A 14,466-nucleotide genomic window follows, 5' to 3' on the forward strand; every position below is an offset into this window, starting at 1 on the left:
TCTTACTTCTTCTGTTCGTCTGTGCTACGCATCACTACATTCACTTGGGATAGCAATGCGTGTTGACAAGAATGGCAAGTGAATGTAGCGTGATATAAGGTCAGACCCAAGGGTCTAGGGTATAAAGGATGAACCTAGCCCAGATCTTGTCATCCAAGTTGAATTACTCAACGTACCTCTACACAAACAAAACCATACACCTCGACACCAAAATGGTTCAAAAGCTCAAAATCGCCGCTGCAGGTCTTGGTCGTATGGGCGCTCGTCATGCCATCAACTTCCTCCACCGCACCCCTCGCGCAGAGCTCGTAGCAGCATTTACACCCGACCCGAAAGAGCTCGCCTGGGCCAAAATCAACCTGGAACCTCATGGCGTTACGCTGTACACCGATTATGATGAGATGATCAAGCAAGAAGGTCTTCAAGCTGTGGTCATTGGCACCGCTACATCAGTCCATGCCGAGGAGGCCATCAAGGCCATGCACCAAGGCTTGCACGTTCTCTGCGAGAAGCCTCTATCCACAAGCATCCCTGTCGTAAGTCATCATGCTGCAGACCTCGATTCTACAATGCTGACTCTTCCAAGAGCAAGCAAGTCCTGGATGAAGCACTCAAGCACCCTCACCTGAAGGTCATGTGTGGTTTCTCCCGCCGTTTCGACGAGTCTTACCGCGATGCATGGGAAAAGATGGATAGAGGTTTGATCGGCCGACCAACAATCATCCGCAGTCAAACCTGCGACAAGCACGACCCCAGTGGCTTCTTCGTTGAGTATGCAGCATGGTCTGGAGGTGTGTTCGTCGACATGTCTGTCCACGACATCGATCTTGCTCTTTGGTTCTTTGGCGACGACATCCAAGTCAAGAGTGTCTCTGCATACGGCGTACGAGCAGTCCAGCCAGAGCTAGCCAAGTACAACGACTACGACAACGCCATGGGCATCGTCGAGTTTTGGAACGGAAGAGTCGCCAACTTCTACTGCTCGCGAATGATGGCACATGGCCAAGAAGACGTGACGGAGATCATTGGTACCGAAGGCAAGTTGACGGTCAATGGTAACCCCCAGAAGAACTTTGTCAACTATTACGGACCACAAGGCGTGACCAGAGAGGTTCCAGCACACTACTATGGCCGCTTTGAACAAGCATTTGTTGGAGAGGCTAATGAGTTCGCTGCTGCTTGTCTGGATAACACTGCACTTCCATTGAAGCTGCGCAACGCAGTCAAGGCCGTTGAGATTGGCGCTCTACTGCAGGAGGCTCTGGTAAAGGGTATTCAGATTCGTCTGAACGAGGCTGGACAGCGCATCTCGGATGCTCCAGTTTCGAAGCTGTAGTCGGAGTCTGGCGTATTAGGTAGCGAGTTAATCAACAAGAGACTCAACTTGCAGCCATGATACATAGAAGCTCGAATATTGTACCAAAGAGACGTACAGAAACCTACAGATTGGTCCTCTGTCGTTTAATAATGTGGCTAATCACAGCCTACTGTGAATACCGAGTAGAGCTTACGCGGTAGTCCAAGAGCCAAGAGATGTCATTCTTGGGATCCTCGAGACTTTGGTTTGGCTTCTTGAACACCTGGAGATACTTTGGATGTGTTGTATGCATATTCTGGGGCCAGCATACACAGAGTCGTAGAAGTTCTTACATGGTTGCAATGGAGACTTTCCTAAGACACTCAGCCTCATGTTCTGAGCCGCTCAAAATTGGTGTTGTGACCGACTGTTGGACTTTCCTAATTACTGTTGTTGAGATAGAGTTACTCGCAAACGATCGTCAAATGTCATGGACTGTTTCTCGGAAACAGGCGGCATTTAAAGACGCCATCTATAAGATGGACGGTATATCTGCAGAGCCTCCAGAGCCGAGGCATTCAAGCAAAGATTTTGTTGGCTTGACTGACAACGAGTGTTAAGATTGCTGAACGTTGTGTCAAGGCTTTTCGTTCCCTTTGCGATAACTCTGTACAACGGGGATAGCTCGAAGGTGCTGCCGAGTGCGAAACATCTTGAGGTGATATCGCATTTCTGAATAGTAATAATGATCGAGTGTTTGTTAAGATCGAACCACAAGATCAAGTCAAAGATTTCTGTTATGAACTCTCAAGTCGATGCCAGATGGTTCGAGAGACCGACGATCGGGCATGCGCAAAGGTATCGAATTTTATAGGGAGGATCGTTAATCCCATTGTCAATCGGCAACTATAGTAGCCGAAAACAGGTTAATGCAAACGGTTAGCGGCATGTGTTTTGTGCATATTAGCGCCAGGCAAGTTTCATTAGCGGCGGGCGAACTTTGGGTGACAGGCCCGGTGTGTCAGGGCAAACAAGATGCTTTTCTTCCCTCGTTCTTGTTGATGAATCGATGATAATGAGCTTCTCAAGTCACGATGACTCGAATTCGAGCGCAACGAGTCGTTGAAAAGCCCGCGCACCTATTGATTGATGTCGTGTGTTATTATTGCATCAGCCATTTCGTGGAGATGATGCGTTTATTAAAGTAAATGCGGGCACATTGGGGGCTTCGACAAGCGGGATTCGGACGTTTGATTCTCCTCAGGCGTCTTGTGTGTTATTGGCAACAAGAGTTGGCGCAAATCATTGGCATCGTTGGCAGGACATTGGCTACCAGGTCTTGCTAGCTTTGGAAATTCACACAACGTAAACAAGATTCGAATGGCCAACCGAGAGGCATGCTCGAGGTGGATTTCCATGAAGTTCGTCGTGGGATGGTACGTGGATCATGCGTCGCAACAGATCGATCTTTGGAGAGACATGAGACGACGCCCGGTAAAGGCACAACGGCAAGGCCAAAAGCAGGGAGATAAGCGGTTGAACATGTGGTGTGATAGCGAGTTCAACGAGGGGACGATCATTTGTCAGGTAAGCAAGAAACTGCAGTATCGCAAGGCATGCACTTTGAGTAGTGTATCGATTTTGGTCGGCAGATTTTGTGAAAATCGAAACAAATGCATGTTGTCCACGTGCCAAGAGCGTGCAATTGGCAGTCGCGTTCTTGGAGTGACCAAATTGAGTTGCGGGAGCGCCAGCGGTTTCGAACAGCCAAAGGGAGAAGTCGCGTGTAATTTTTGCTTTCTTTTGTGAAGAAACTAGGGCAGGGCAAGCAATCCCGGACGCAAACCCATGTAGCTTGTTATTCATCAGTCCTATTAGCCTCCGTGTGCCGTTCCTGAGAGCCGCCTGATTGACTCGTCTTGTATTTCTCCGTCGCCGTCTTCGTCCATCGCCTACCCCGTTCATTGTTCGCTGTGTCATCCGCTACAAACAACAATTCGATCAAAGCCTTTGCTTGGCTCTCGCTTGCAGCTGTAAGAAAGGAGGGTTTTGACTTTGTCGGATCAGGCCTGCCAAACAGGTTGCTTTTCTGATCGGCAGATCAACTAGTCTGGCCTGTTCTTTTTGGTGAGCCGCTCGCTCCACTGGTGCTTTCCATATCCTCTTTGGCTCCTTGTACAAGCGTCTTTTCGCTTACGCAGCAGCGTTGGTTGTCGTCGCCGTCTGCATTCCTCTCGCTCTTGGTCGACCACCGACGGCCGCCTCTTGATGTTCACGCCCTGTGCCGGCGACTTCTTTGGCCATCACGTCTGCCGCTGACAACACCCCCGTATGCCGACTGTATCTGTTCGCACCACCCTCGACTCCACCCCGACTTCGACCCCGGCCAACGCTCGAGGTGCTCGAGTCGTCTCTCAACTTTTCGCACCAGAGGCTGCGTCCTCGCCGCGACAGTCAAGATGCGCATCCCCATCCGAGAACAGCTCGCCGGCTTGATCCTGCTGGCCGCCGCCATAGGCCTTGCTGTCATATCCATAGCGACATGGGTTTGTCCCTCGCAGACATGCTTGCGCTCATCATGTACTGACTCGTGTCACAGTATACCAGCCACAATTTCATCCTCGAGATCCGCACCACCAGACTTTCCCTAACCGCGTCGCTCAAAGCAGCTCAGATCGCTTCTAACCTGGCCCTCATTCAAAACAGTGTCCAGCTCGTCGCCAGTCGACTGGTTATGCAGAATGCGCTTAGAAGGTACAACTTACAAGGAAACAACACTGCCGCCAACTGGGCTTCGGCTCAATCAGACTTTAATGCTGCTATCGCCGGTCCTGCTTCGGGCGCCGTCGGTCAGGCTCTCATGTTGCAGGGCAAGATATTCCCACGAGATGCCGACGGTCCCAATGGCCGCTACTCGGTCCTGAACTCTACATCGGAGAACCTCGAGACGATTCTCCTTCCCTACAAGGCACCCAATGGCAGTGACGTATACCTAAGCGACACCGACTACGGCTATCCTACCGAGCTCTACCCCAATCTGACCTACTTTTCTGTTCCCATCAACAACACCTACCGCGAGTCACGCGCCATCTACAACGGTCAAGTCTTGCAGGCTCCCAACTCTACCCTGCTTTTGGGTCCTTATACCATAAACGACACTTTCAGTCTCTTGTCTCTTACCATGCCCGTAATCAACAACACTTCAGCCATTGATGTCCTTGGTTGGTTGACCATCGTCTGCGATGCTCGTCTAATTGGCAGTGTTATTGGCTCTGCTGAAGGGCTTGGATCCACAGGCTTGACCCTAATTGTCGGCCCTGACAACACTACCAACCATTTCCCTCAAGGGTTACTCTACAACTCTATTGACAATGGCACAGTCGACCCTGCTGATGTCCGGGGTCATTACATCTGGCCTCTACCGGATCGCTTCACATACCGTCATCCTGGATCTTCTGGTACTCTTGACGCTCCATCATTCCCCATCACAAAATACCCAGCTGTCGTCACCGCTTTGACCGAAGACCAAAATTCCATCGGGAACGCAGGGGGTCTTATTAGCACTCGCGATGAGGCTGGCAAAGGAGTGTCTGTTGGCTTTGCCATTCCTGATACCGCACTCGTCGATTGGGTTGTGATAGTTGAGCAAGACAAGCGAGAAGTCTGGCAGCCAATTCGTCATTTGCGTAAAGTACTCTTGACCTGTATCTTCTCGGTTCTCGGCGGTGTAATACTTTTCGCATGGCCACTTGCCCACTTTGCGAGCGCACCGATCCGAAGACTTAGGGAGGCTACGCGCAGATCTGTGGTTCCCATGGGATACTCGGAGAGTAATTACAGTCGGGATTCCCATCATATGTTCAACGACATTGACGGGGACGGAAGCAACGATGAGCAGCACGATGCAATTCTAGCTCGCAAAGAAGGCTTCTTCGCGACTGTCACTAGCTGGAACACGAGGAATAAGCAGTCGCGAAAAGAACGCAAAGAGGAACACCGGAGACGTCAATTCCATATTCCTGGAAAAGTCAAGGAGCGCAAGACGTGTATACAGGATGAATTGACCGATCTCACTCGAACCTTCAACGAGATGTCGGACGAGCTTATGATGCAGTACGAACGTCTGGAAGAAAGAGTGAAACAACGCACGGCCGAACTCGAACTCAGCAAGAAGGCTGCCGAAGCCGCTAATGAGAGCAAAACGCTCTTCATCGCCAACATCTCGCACGAACTCAAAACACCCCTGAACGGCATCTTGGGCATGTGCGCCGTTTGCATGCAAGAAGAGGACCCAACGAAGCTCAAGAGATCTTTGGGCATCATCTACAAGAGTGGTGACCTTCTTCTCAACCTTCTTACGGATCTTCTCACCTTTAGCAAAAACCAAGTCGGTCAGCAACTGAGTCTTGACTCGAAAGAGTTCCGACTACGCGAAGTCAGCTCCCAGGTGCTGGCCATTTTTGACAAACAGGCCAAGGAAGGACAAATCACTCTGCGCGTTGAATTTCAAGGTGCTGATGCAATGAATGGTATAATATTCAACGCAGACGAGGAGCGTACTCAATATGGTCCCGCTGGCACTGGACGCGTCAAAGACATGATTCTTTGGGGAGATGTCCATCGCATCCTGCAGGTCGTCATCAACCTTGTATCGAACAGTCTGAAGTTTACGCCAGCTGGCGGCTCAGTTGTTCTCATCGTCCGCTGTACGGGTGAAGCAGAGAACAGTAGTCGAAAAACGTCTCTTCAATCTAGAAGCTCGAAACCCATTTCTAGTAGGCACAAGAACTCTGATGCATCGATTGCTGGACCCTTTGGAGCTCAAAATTCTGCCACCGCCAACCAAATCAACCCTTACCGCGAAAGATCCGACGCTTATGCGCAGATTCTCGCATCTGAAAGACCGGCATCTCCACCACCTGGGCGCACTCTTCTATTCGAATTCGAGGTCACAGATACAGGACCGGGTATTGCAGAACACCTTCAGCAAAGAATATTCGAGCCGTTCGTGCAAGGTGATCTTGCTTTGAGCAAAAAATTCGGTGGTACTGGTCTAGGATTGAGTATCTGCTCGCAGCTGGCCACACTCATGAAGGGGACTATTGAGTTGGACAGCGAATTGGGACGCGGCAGCACGTTTACTATGCGCATTCCTCTTCGACACATTGTAACAAGATCTGACAGTACCGCAAGTTCGGTCGTTGGTAACAGCAACGACGTCGGATCAGGACTTGAAGGCTCTCGCTCGCCACAGCGGGTGAGCCAGCTTATTACCGATGATGCTCTATCACACCGATCAGGGCATTCGCATACTAGTGTTGGACAATCGCCAACGGTCGTTCAGGCTCAACCTCCAAACACTCAGGACTACTCTCGGGATGCACAGCCTCGCTTGGTCGGTCTCAGTCAGCCTTACTTTTCATCCAATCAAGCCATGGAGTCTCCTGGATCTCAAGCAGCAGCGATGGAGAAGATCACCAAGGATGCCGAGGAGACTGGCAAGATTCGGGTGCTTGTTGCGGAGGACAACAAGGTGAACCAAGAGGTTGTTTTGCGCATGCTCAAGCTTGAGGATATTTATGATGTGACTGTTGCAAAGGATGGTCAGGAAGCCTTGGATTTCGTCAAGGAGAGCATGACCACTCCTGGTCGTCACCCTTACAACCTTATCTTTATGGATGTTCAGATGCCTAACCTCGACGGTCTGCAATCAACGCGACTCATCCGTGAGATGGGTTATGATGCTCCTATCGTTGCCCTCACCGCATTTGCTGAGGAGAGCAACGTGAAGGATTGTCTTGACTCGGGCATGAACTACTTCCTCAGCAAGCCAATCCGACGACCGGCTCTCAAGAAGGTGCTCAAAGAGTATTGTCCTCCCATCATTGAGGTAGATGAAGATGTCAGTCCCTCGACAGAAAAGGCCCAACCCAAGCTCAAGCCCAAGGCAAAGCCCGCACTGAAGCAAGAATCGCCGGTACGGAGTCAATCACCACCGCCGCGACCAATGTCTCCTGCAATCTCGGTACATTCAGTCGGTAACTCAAGGAACAGGACTACGATTGTGAACACAAGCTCCAGGCCTGGCTCACTTGACCTCCCTCCTCAGCGATTCTCTGGCGAACACTAATTTCTCTTCTTTCTTCCATCTTTTTCCTTCTGTTTCACAAGACATGTACGCAGCATTGAGCATGGTGTTGGCAGGCGTTTTCTTTATTCCAATGGGTAGCAACAAGTGTAGGGTAAGACAAGGCTTTGCTCTGGGTCTTGTCAAAATCGGTTCGATGAGTGGAACCGCCTGCTCAAAAGATCTTGCTCTCGATTCTCCTTCTCATAGACTACTTCTTTGTAAAGACAAGGACGATCTATATTCATATCACCCACTTCTCTCCCGAACACAGCCAATGGCTTTCGATGACTGGGATGTTGCATGTCGAGATGCAATGACTTGGTCTATCTGATATATATACAACGAGACATACGACGACTAACCAAAAGGTGCTCCGAAAAGCAAGGTATCACAAGAGGAAAAGAAAACCAAACCGAAAAGAAGAGACAAGGAGAATTCACACATCCTCCCTCACCGTCCGAACCTGATACGATGTATGCACCATAATCCCCTCTTGATCAGGCTTGATCCTGAACTCTTCCTCACCTACGATATGTTCCATACTCGCCGAATCATCAGCACCCACATCATGACTGGTTATCAACGCTTTGTTCTTCGTTCCTCTGCCTTGCAACATCTCGATGAAATTCGGCAAGTGACTCGCCGCATCGCTGCCCCCTCGAGTCGATTTTGCTAGTGTGGTATCGGTGGCGTAGGAGTGGTGAGAGCCAGAAGGATGCTGATGATGGGAGTGAGAGGCAGAGGTAGAAGTATTGCTGCCCCAACTCTTGCTCCATGATCGAGACATCCAGGATTTACTCCAGCTGCGTTCGCTGGTGAGTGTTTTAACGATTTTTATCTGACGGTCGACAAAGGTGCGAAGGGTGGGTCCGCAGGCGCAAATCATGCAGACGGTGAGTTCGAGTTGGCTGTTTGCGTCTTTGTCAGCAACATATCAGGAGATGTGGCAGAGGAAGATGCACTTACGTCCAGATTACGATGTTCCAGAGGGTATAGGTGATATCATTGTTATTTGCGCCATTGTGGAGCCAGTCGACGAGGACTTTTAGACGCGCGATACTGGTTACACAGGGTAGAGAACCGAGAGCGAAGAGAGAGGTGAGAAGGTATTTTTGGTCGTTTTTGAGGGCGAGGGACCACACGATTGGCATGGGCATGAGGAGGATCCACCAGGTGCTTATACTGTTCATGACTGTGTAGGCGATGTAGAGGGCCGAGCGATTGATGCATTTGTGCTCTGAGACTGAGATGTCCCTGATTTTGATAAGTCGAGGTATGTAAATGGAAGGAGGGAGACATACCATGCAGCGGAGATTGGTGAGCAAGAGAATAGTGATGCAAAGATGAACATCACACTGTAAGCTGTAGTAAAACCAAAGGCACACCACCATTGGAGGCGAAAGTTTTGAATGGGAAAGAGGCGGCGGTATAGCATGAGTACTGATAGCTTCATGGTGAGCATACACGCCGAGTATAGTACGGCTACTGTAAGCCATGCTCGAAGGAAGTAGGGCGAGTAGTTCTCCAGAGGTACGTCCCAGAGATGTTTGCCTAGACCTAGATGTACCATCCATTGGAAAACACCCATGATGGCCAGGAACGATGCAGTAGCGAAGAGAATGAGTGCTGGAGAATGGATCAGTATTTGATTTTCGTGAACAGCAGGTAGGGCAGGCTTACAGTCATCGTGACCAAACGATCTATTGAGGAATACTCGAGTAATGAGGCGAACAACGACTACGATCATGAAAAGAACTACGCAAACAATATTCGTGATGGTGATGCGAAACCCTACACCAACAGGATCCACAAGATTGCTGACATGGCCAGCCGGAGCCTGTATAGCTGGTGTGAGGCTCGAAGCCATTGTGAGTGGCAACAAGGTTCAGTTTGACTCGAATCTATTTTGGAGGGACAAATGAGGGACATAACCCCCAAGGAGTGGGATAGAAGGAGAGCCAGGTTATGAACAAAGAAATCATCAGGACAAGAGCCCCATCTTCTGCACTCGAAGAGACCCTCAACATTCCACACCCCACGCGTCATTAGCTCTTTGATGCCATGCCATGCCGTGCTACCTAGCCTTGATCTTTGTCTTTGTTAATTGAACAATCCTGCCTCGCTGGTAAGGCGATCCAATGCATGCAATATTTCCGCATGGCTTCCTTTTCGGAGGTGTGTTGGTTGTCGATCTGGTTTGATGATTGCACCATCAACCTCTCCACTCGGCTGCATCCCCCGTTATTAACTCGCATCAAAGCCAAGTCTTGTTTAGCGCTGTCGACGGTCACGGCCCGGTGCGTGTTAGGATGTTTGACGAAACTCTTGTACCTTTTTGTGGGGAGAATGTGATTGGAAGTCTGCATGGTGCATTTTCGATGGCTTTCAGGCACACTCTGGAAGTGCACGCTGAAGCGATACGATCTTTGTTGAACCCCTGATCTTAGTGGCGTGGCATGTTCTTCTGGCGCGATATGATGGGCTGAGCGGCTATTGGGTTGTCCGAATTGTCGGTGCCCAATGCTGACATTCCTGAAATGCCACGTTATCTTCTTTCTTTCCTCGAGGGCTTGGTATAGCCGTTGAAGCAGACGTCAATCAAGCTCGAGCAATTGCAACGCTCGAGTCTCGGCTCTTGAAGTTGCACAAACAAATGTGCGAACTGATCTCGAGGACAGCAGGCAGGCACGACCGTTGAGTGCTCCCTCCTTCACCTTCTGACTTGCATGATGTGCATGAAGACACATGGCACCGTCTATTTCGTCCGACCTCCACCCGTGGCGTGAACCCCGCCATTGGGATCAAGAATTTATTGCGATCGCGGTTTCGTGTGCGGATATGCAGGCCGGCAAAAGGCTCATTGGGCCACGAAGTTCAAGTGTCAATATCGTTCACGCATCAGCTATTGAAGGCTTGCTTCAAGGCAGAGTATTGTTCAGACGCGCCTTTTCTCGAACACGGAACATCATTCGAACCTCGAGTCTCAAACACATGTCAACCTCATGCAGGCAACCGCTCCCTCGAACGGAAAGTTGCATCGATTCGAACGAGTCATATCCTTCTCAAACAGGTGACGTGCAGCAAAAGTGTCAAAAAAAAGAAAGCTTGGACGCTGTCAAATCTAAAGTGGATCTCCCATCCGGGAGAACGACATGACCCTAATTTGCTAGAGGGCTGTCAGTGTTTCCGTCTTGTTTAGCAAAAGGCTTTTTTACTTGCGAGAAACATCTCACGCTCTACTTGCATGACAGAAAGTCGACTATGTTGTTCTCGGCTACGCCCATCGACGAAAGATTTGAGCGTGCACAGGATCGAGACTTTCCACGTTACACCATGCATTCTACCTAAAGCCGCCACTGCATGAGACACCATTGACCGACATGCAGCTGCTACAGACATTGCGCATATCACAGCTGTAATATGCCGCTGTTCGAGATGCAATGAGCCGTCAAGCAGAACACTGGTCTTTGATTCTTCCATGTTTTCGCTGCTGCTGCTGCTGCTACCCGCTATCTACAAGTCACAATCTACAATTTCGACTTCACCGCCTTGTCTTCCTTCAGCACTGCAAGCGAATCTTGCAATTTCGACAATGCTTGCAACAACACACGCTCTTGCTTACGCTGAGAAACCACTTGCACGCATAACGTGCCGCCGAGGAAAACACTGCGATCGCCATCCCATAGCTTGCGATTATATTTCTCCCAGCCATTCGGTGCCGAAGATTCATCGGATATCTTGCCATTGAGATCCGAGGCACGAATGGGACGGATAGGCAGCGTTGCCGCTGGAAGATCGAGTAAATTGAATGCTGAGGTATATGAGACGGTGTTCCATGTGTCGATTGCTGGTGTTGGATGAGGCGCCACTGGGCAGATGAAGACATCTAGATTGCCAGCGCTTCCTGAGGCATTCTTCCAGTATCCGCCGTGTGGCTTCCAGATATCGAGGAAGCGCGTCTGCAACTCGTTTCGTCGTGCTTGAAGGTCTCGTATCTTGTCTGCTGCCAGACTCTTCTTGCGGCGCAGACGTGATTTGAGCCATGGAGAGATTGGCTCTGAGGTCGCTTCCATGAGATCGAATGCTGTGTTGGCGCCATCGACTCCAAACAAGCCATTGGCAACCGTCTGGCATTGAGAAAGCAGAGACGTGACGTCCAGCTCCACGACTTGGATAGCAGCATTGCTCTTCAAAGTGTTGCTGATCTCCTCCAAAATCGTTTGGATCGGCGGAAGAGGTGTTGTAATGCCATCCGTTTTTACAATGCCAATTCTCAACCTTCTCATGTGGTCAGACAGCGATGGAGTTCTGATAGCACTACGCACGACCTGTTGTTCCCAGGTCTGGGCAACACACTCAGGATCATATGTCCACGGCTCCAAGTCCCCGATGGCCTTGAAGAACAACTCGCAATCCCTGACATTGTGAGCGATTGGACCAGCTACAGATCTGATGCCCAAGGTTTCAGTGCCAGGGATACTGCCATTCTCTTGTCCAGCGTATGGTATTCTTCCATGACTGGGCTTCATCCCCACAAGTCCATTGCACATTGCCGGTATACGAATACTGCCTCCCACATCCGTACCTACGCCCAGCACACTGCCACGCATTGCAATCAAAGCTCCTTCACCACCTGAGCTGCCACCAGCAGTGAGTTTCAAGTTTGCAGGATTTAGCACGCGCCCAAAGACGTTATTGTGAGAATCCAGCGCTTGCAGTGTGAGGGGGATATTTGTCTTGCAGTGAATGACGGCTCCTGCTTGAAGAAGCATTTCGATCAACGCCGAATTGGTTTCTGCAGGTTTGAAACATAGAGATGCATAACCGATGGATGCGTCTCGGCCGACGATCTTGAAAGAGTCCTTGACTGATATTGGTAAGCCGTGTAGAGGACCCATTGGCTTTCCAGTCCGTTCGAGGTGTTCATCAAGTTGTTTCGCCCTGGCGATTGCTTCGTCGAACATGATTTCTGTCAAGCAATTTGTCTGACATCGTGTCAGTACAGCTTCTTCGAAGTGCGAACCGAATGACCTACCAATTGTTGAGCAATAGCCGCTCGCTTGCAGAACGCAGTCACGACATCTACACTCTTCAACCTCTTTGCTGCCAGCTCTTGCACCAACGCTGTCGCATCGTACTTTTCTGTAATCTCAATCTCTCGAGTGTTTAGAATGCCACATTCTCTCGGGATTGCTAACACATTGATGCGATCGGCTGCTGGACGAGTCTTGAGGGTCCAACTCTTGGGAATCGTATCTGACTGCTCTTGTTGCTTGCGACGGGCAATGACTTGCCATGGCGCTTCTGTTTGTGACATGTTTGCTTAACTCTAGAGAATTGATCGATGGTCTGTACAAAGATCAAGAGCTTGTGGATGAGAGATGCGGGGAGTCATAGTGGAGATGCCGAGGTTCTCGAGTCGTGCAGTTGAGCATGAAACCCTGCCGGTTTTTCATTCTTTTGCTGAGATCTGCTGTCTTCCCTTGATCAGGTTTCGATGTAGACCGGATATGTGTCATGGGTAGGTGTAGTCATACATACGGTAAGAGCTGTTGGGATAAACACGACAAGAACTGCATCAATGGTTGGTTGACTGCAAGCTTCGTCTCTGTGACGCGTGCTTCATCGTCACACTTATCTCCAACATCTACCACTTTCGCGTGCACTTCTTGACCCACACTCAACATGACTCTCGCAGAAGACCTGAACACCATCTCTACCTTCCTCTCCCACGAGGAAATACAACTGGACCCCTCTTCAGACACTCAACACTACGACGCAATCATCCTCTGCGTCAGCGCCATCTTTCACTGCGCCGAGACACTCTTCGAAGCCATTCAGCAAAGAGGCTCATCCCTCACGCCTACTCTGATCCTCTGCGGTGGCATCGGACACTCCACACCTCACCTCTACACCGCAGTATCCCAAAACCCTCACTATGCCCACCTCGCCTCTCGCATCAACGGATTACCAGAAGCTCAAGTCATGCAGAAAATTCTGAATACCTGCTATGCCACCGATAATGCCAAAACCTCCACCGTCAAAGTGTTGATTGAAGATCAAAGCACCAATTGCGGTGCCAATGCCACAGAAACGAAAAAGTTGCTCCGAAAGCACGGGATTTCGGTTGTAGAAGGCAAAGTGTTGGTTATTCAGGATCCTACAATGAGTTTGAGGACGAAAATGTCGTTTGAAAAGGCTTTTGAAGATGATCAAGTGGTGTTTGAGGCTTGTCCCACTTTTGTGCCTGTAGTCAAAGAAGTAGATGGTAGATTGAGGTTTGACGAGAGTGGAGGTGTCAAAGAGGAGCAGTTGTGGGATATGGATAGATTTCTAGGATTGATTTTGGGGGAGATTGTTAGATTGAGGGATGATGAGATGAGCTATGGACCTAGAGGCAAGGGATTTATTGGGCATGTTGATGTGCCTGAGACTGTGCTCGAGGCATATGCCAGACTTGATAAATCTGTACAGGCAAAAAGGTAGTGAGTGGGGAGAAAGAATTGGCGGTCAAGAATGCACGTCAGAGATGCATAAAGTCGGAGCACAACAAGAGCTGCGACAGAAGTCGGTATAGGAGATCCGAGCGAGAAGTGGGGGCGCGTCCTCTTAAGGAAAGTAGACGCGACAGATGTTTACACATTGAAGGTCGTCACCGAAAGCTGGCCTATCGATAAACCGAATGCGATGTAGGTGGGTTTTTTCGAGTCACGATTATTCTCAAGAGTTTGCAAGGAACAGCGCTCGATCAAAAGCCGCTCTTCCTCCCTCACATCGACAACAGAGGCATTTTTTGGAGGAAACAGAATTGACGACGGCGACCTCGGCGAGCTTTCCCCGCATCTGACCTCTTTCATCGTCATACTCGAGCAGCGTGTGCCTATCGTGAGCCGAGGACTTTTGTGTCAGCAGCAGTTGGAGCCACCACCTTTTGCCCGAGACTTGTCATGACTTTCATCTCTCGAATCGTCGCAAAGCCTGCATTCAGGTCCTCGTTCCAGCCAGTCACACGCAACAGCATAGCTTCAAGATCGTACGC

General features: G+C 50.0%; 5 protein-coding genes across 5 annotated transcripts; 3 read left to right on the forward strand and 2 right to left on the reverse strand.

Annotated features, from left to right (window-relative positions):
* Window positions 1-212: 212 nt before the first annotated feature.
* Window positions 213-1,336, forward strand: M436DRAFT_86361 (NAD(P)-binding protein; the record flags this gene model as incomplete). The annotated part of the gene is made up of 2 exons (XM_013567228.1): window positions 213-536; window positions 587-1,336. 2 exons carry the CDS (start codon window positions 213-215, stop codon window positions 1,334-1,336), a joined length of 1,074 nt encoding a protein of 357 aa, XP_013422682.1.
* A 2,420-nt stretch (window positions 1,337-3,756) lies between these two features.
* On the forward strand, window positions 3,757-7,427 carry M436DRAFT_58265 (uncharacterized protein; the record flags this gene model as incomplete). Its single annotated transcript, XM_013567186.1, has 2 exons — window positions 3,757-3,843; window positions 3,897-7,427. 2 exons carry the CDS (start codon window positions 3,757-3,759, stop codon window positions 7,425-7,427), a joined length of 3,618 nt encoding a protein of 1,205 aa, XP_013422640.1.
* Window positions 7,428-8,283: 856 nt separating this feature from the next.
* On the reverse strand, window positions 8,284-9,276 carry M436DRAFT_22245 (uncharacterized protein; the record flags this gene model as incomplete). Its single annotated transcript, XM_013567184.1, has 4 exons — window positions 8,284-8,335; window positions 8,394-8,681; window positions 8,729-9,053; window positions 9,108-9,276. Coding segments are annotated over 4 exons (834 nt in total), but the record flags the coding sequence as incomplete, so codon positions are not given.
* Window positions 9,277-10,954: 1,678 nt separating this feature from the next.
* M436DRAFT_58298 (acetamidase) lies at window positions 10,955-12,744 on the reverse strand (the record flags this gene model as incomplete). The annotated part of the gene is made up of 2 exons (XM_013567190.1): window positions 10,955-12,412; window positions 12,463-12,744. The coding sequence occupies 2 exons, from the start codon at window positions 12,742-12,744 to the stop codon at window positions 10,955-10,957; spliced, it is 1,740 nt and encodes a 579-aa protein (XP_013422644.1).
* A 368-nt stretch (window positions 12,745-13,112) lies between these two features.
* Window positions 13,113-13,913, forward strand: M436DRAFT_58306 (DUF218 domain protein; the record flags this gene model as incomplete). Its single annotated transcript, XM_013567192.1, has 1 exon — window positions 13,113-13,913. One exon carries the CDS (start codon window positions 13,113-13,115, stop codon window positions 13,911-13,913), a length of 801 nt encoding a protein of 266 aa, XP_013422646.1.
* Between the last annotated feature and the right edge of the window lie 553 nt (window positions 13,914-14,466).

This window comes from Aureobasidium namibiae, assembly GCF_000721765.1.
Source record: "Aureobasidium namibiae CBS 147.97 unplaced genomic scaffold scaffold_28, whole genome shotgun sequence".
Taxonomy (NCBI): domain Eukaryota; kingdom Fungi; phylum Ascomycota; class Dothideomycetes; order Dothideales; family Saccotheciaceae; genus Aureobasidium; species Aureobasidium namibiae.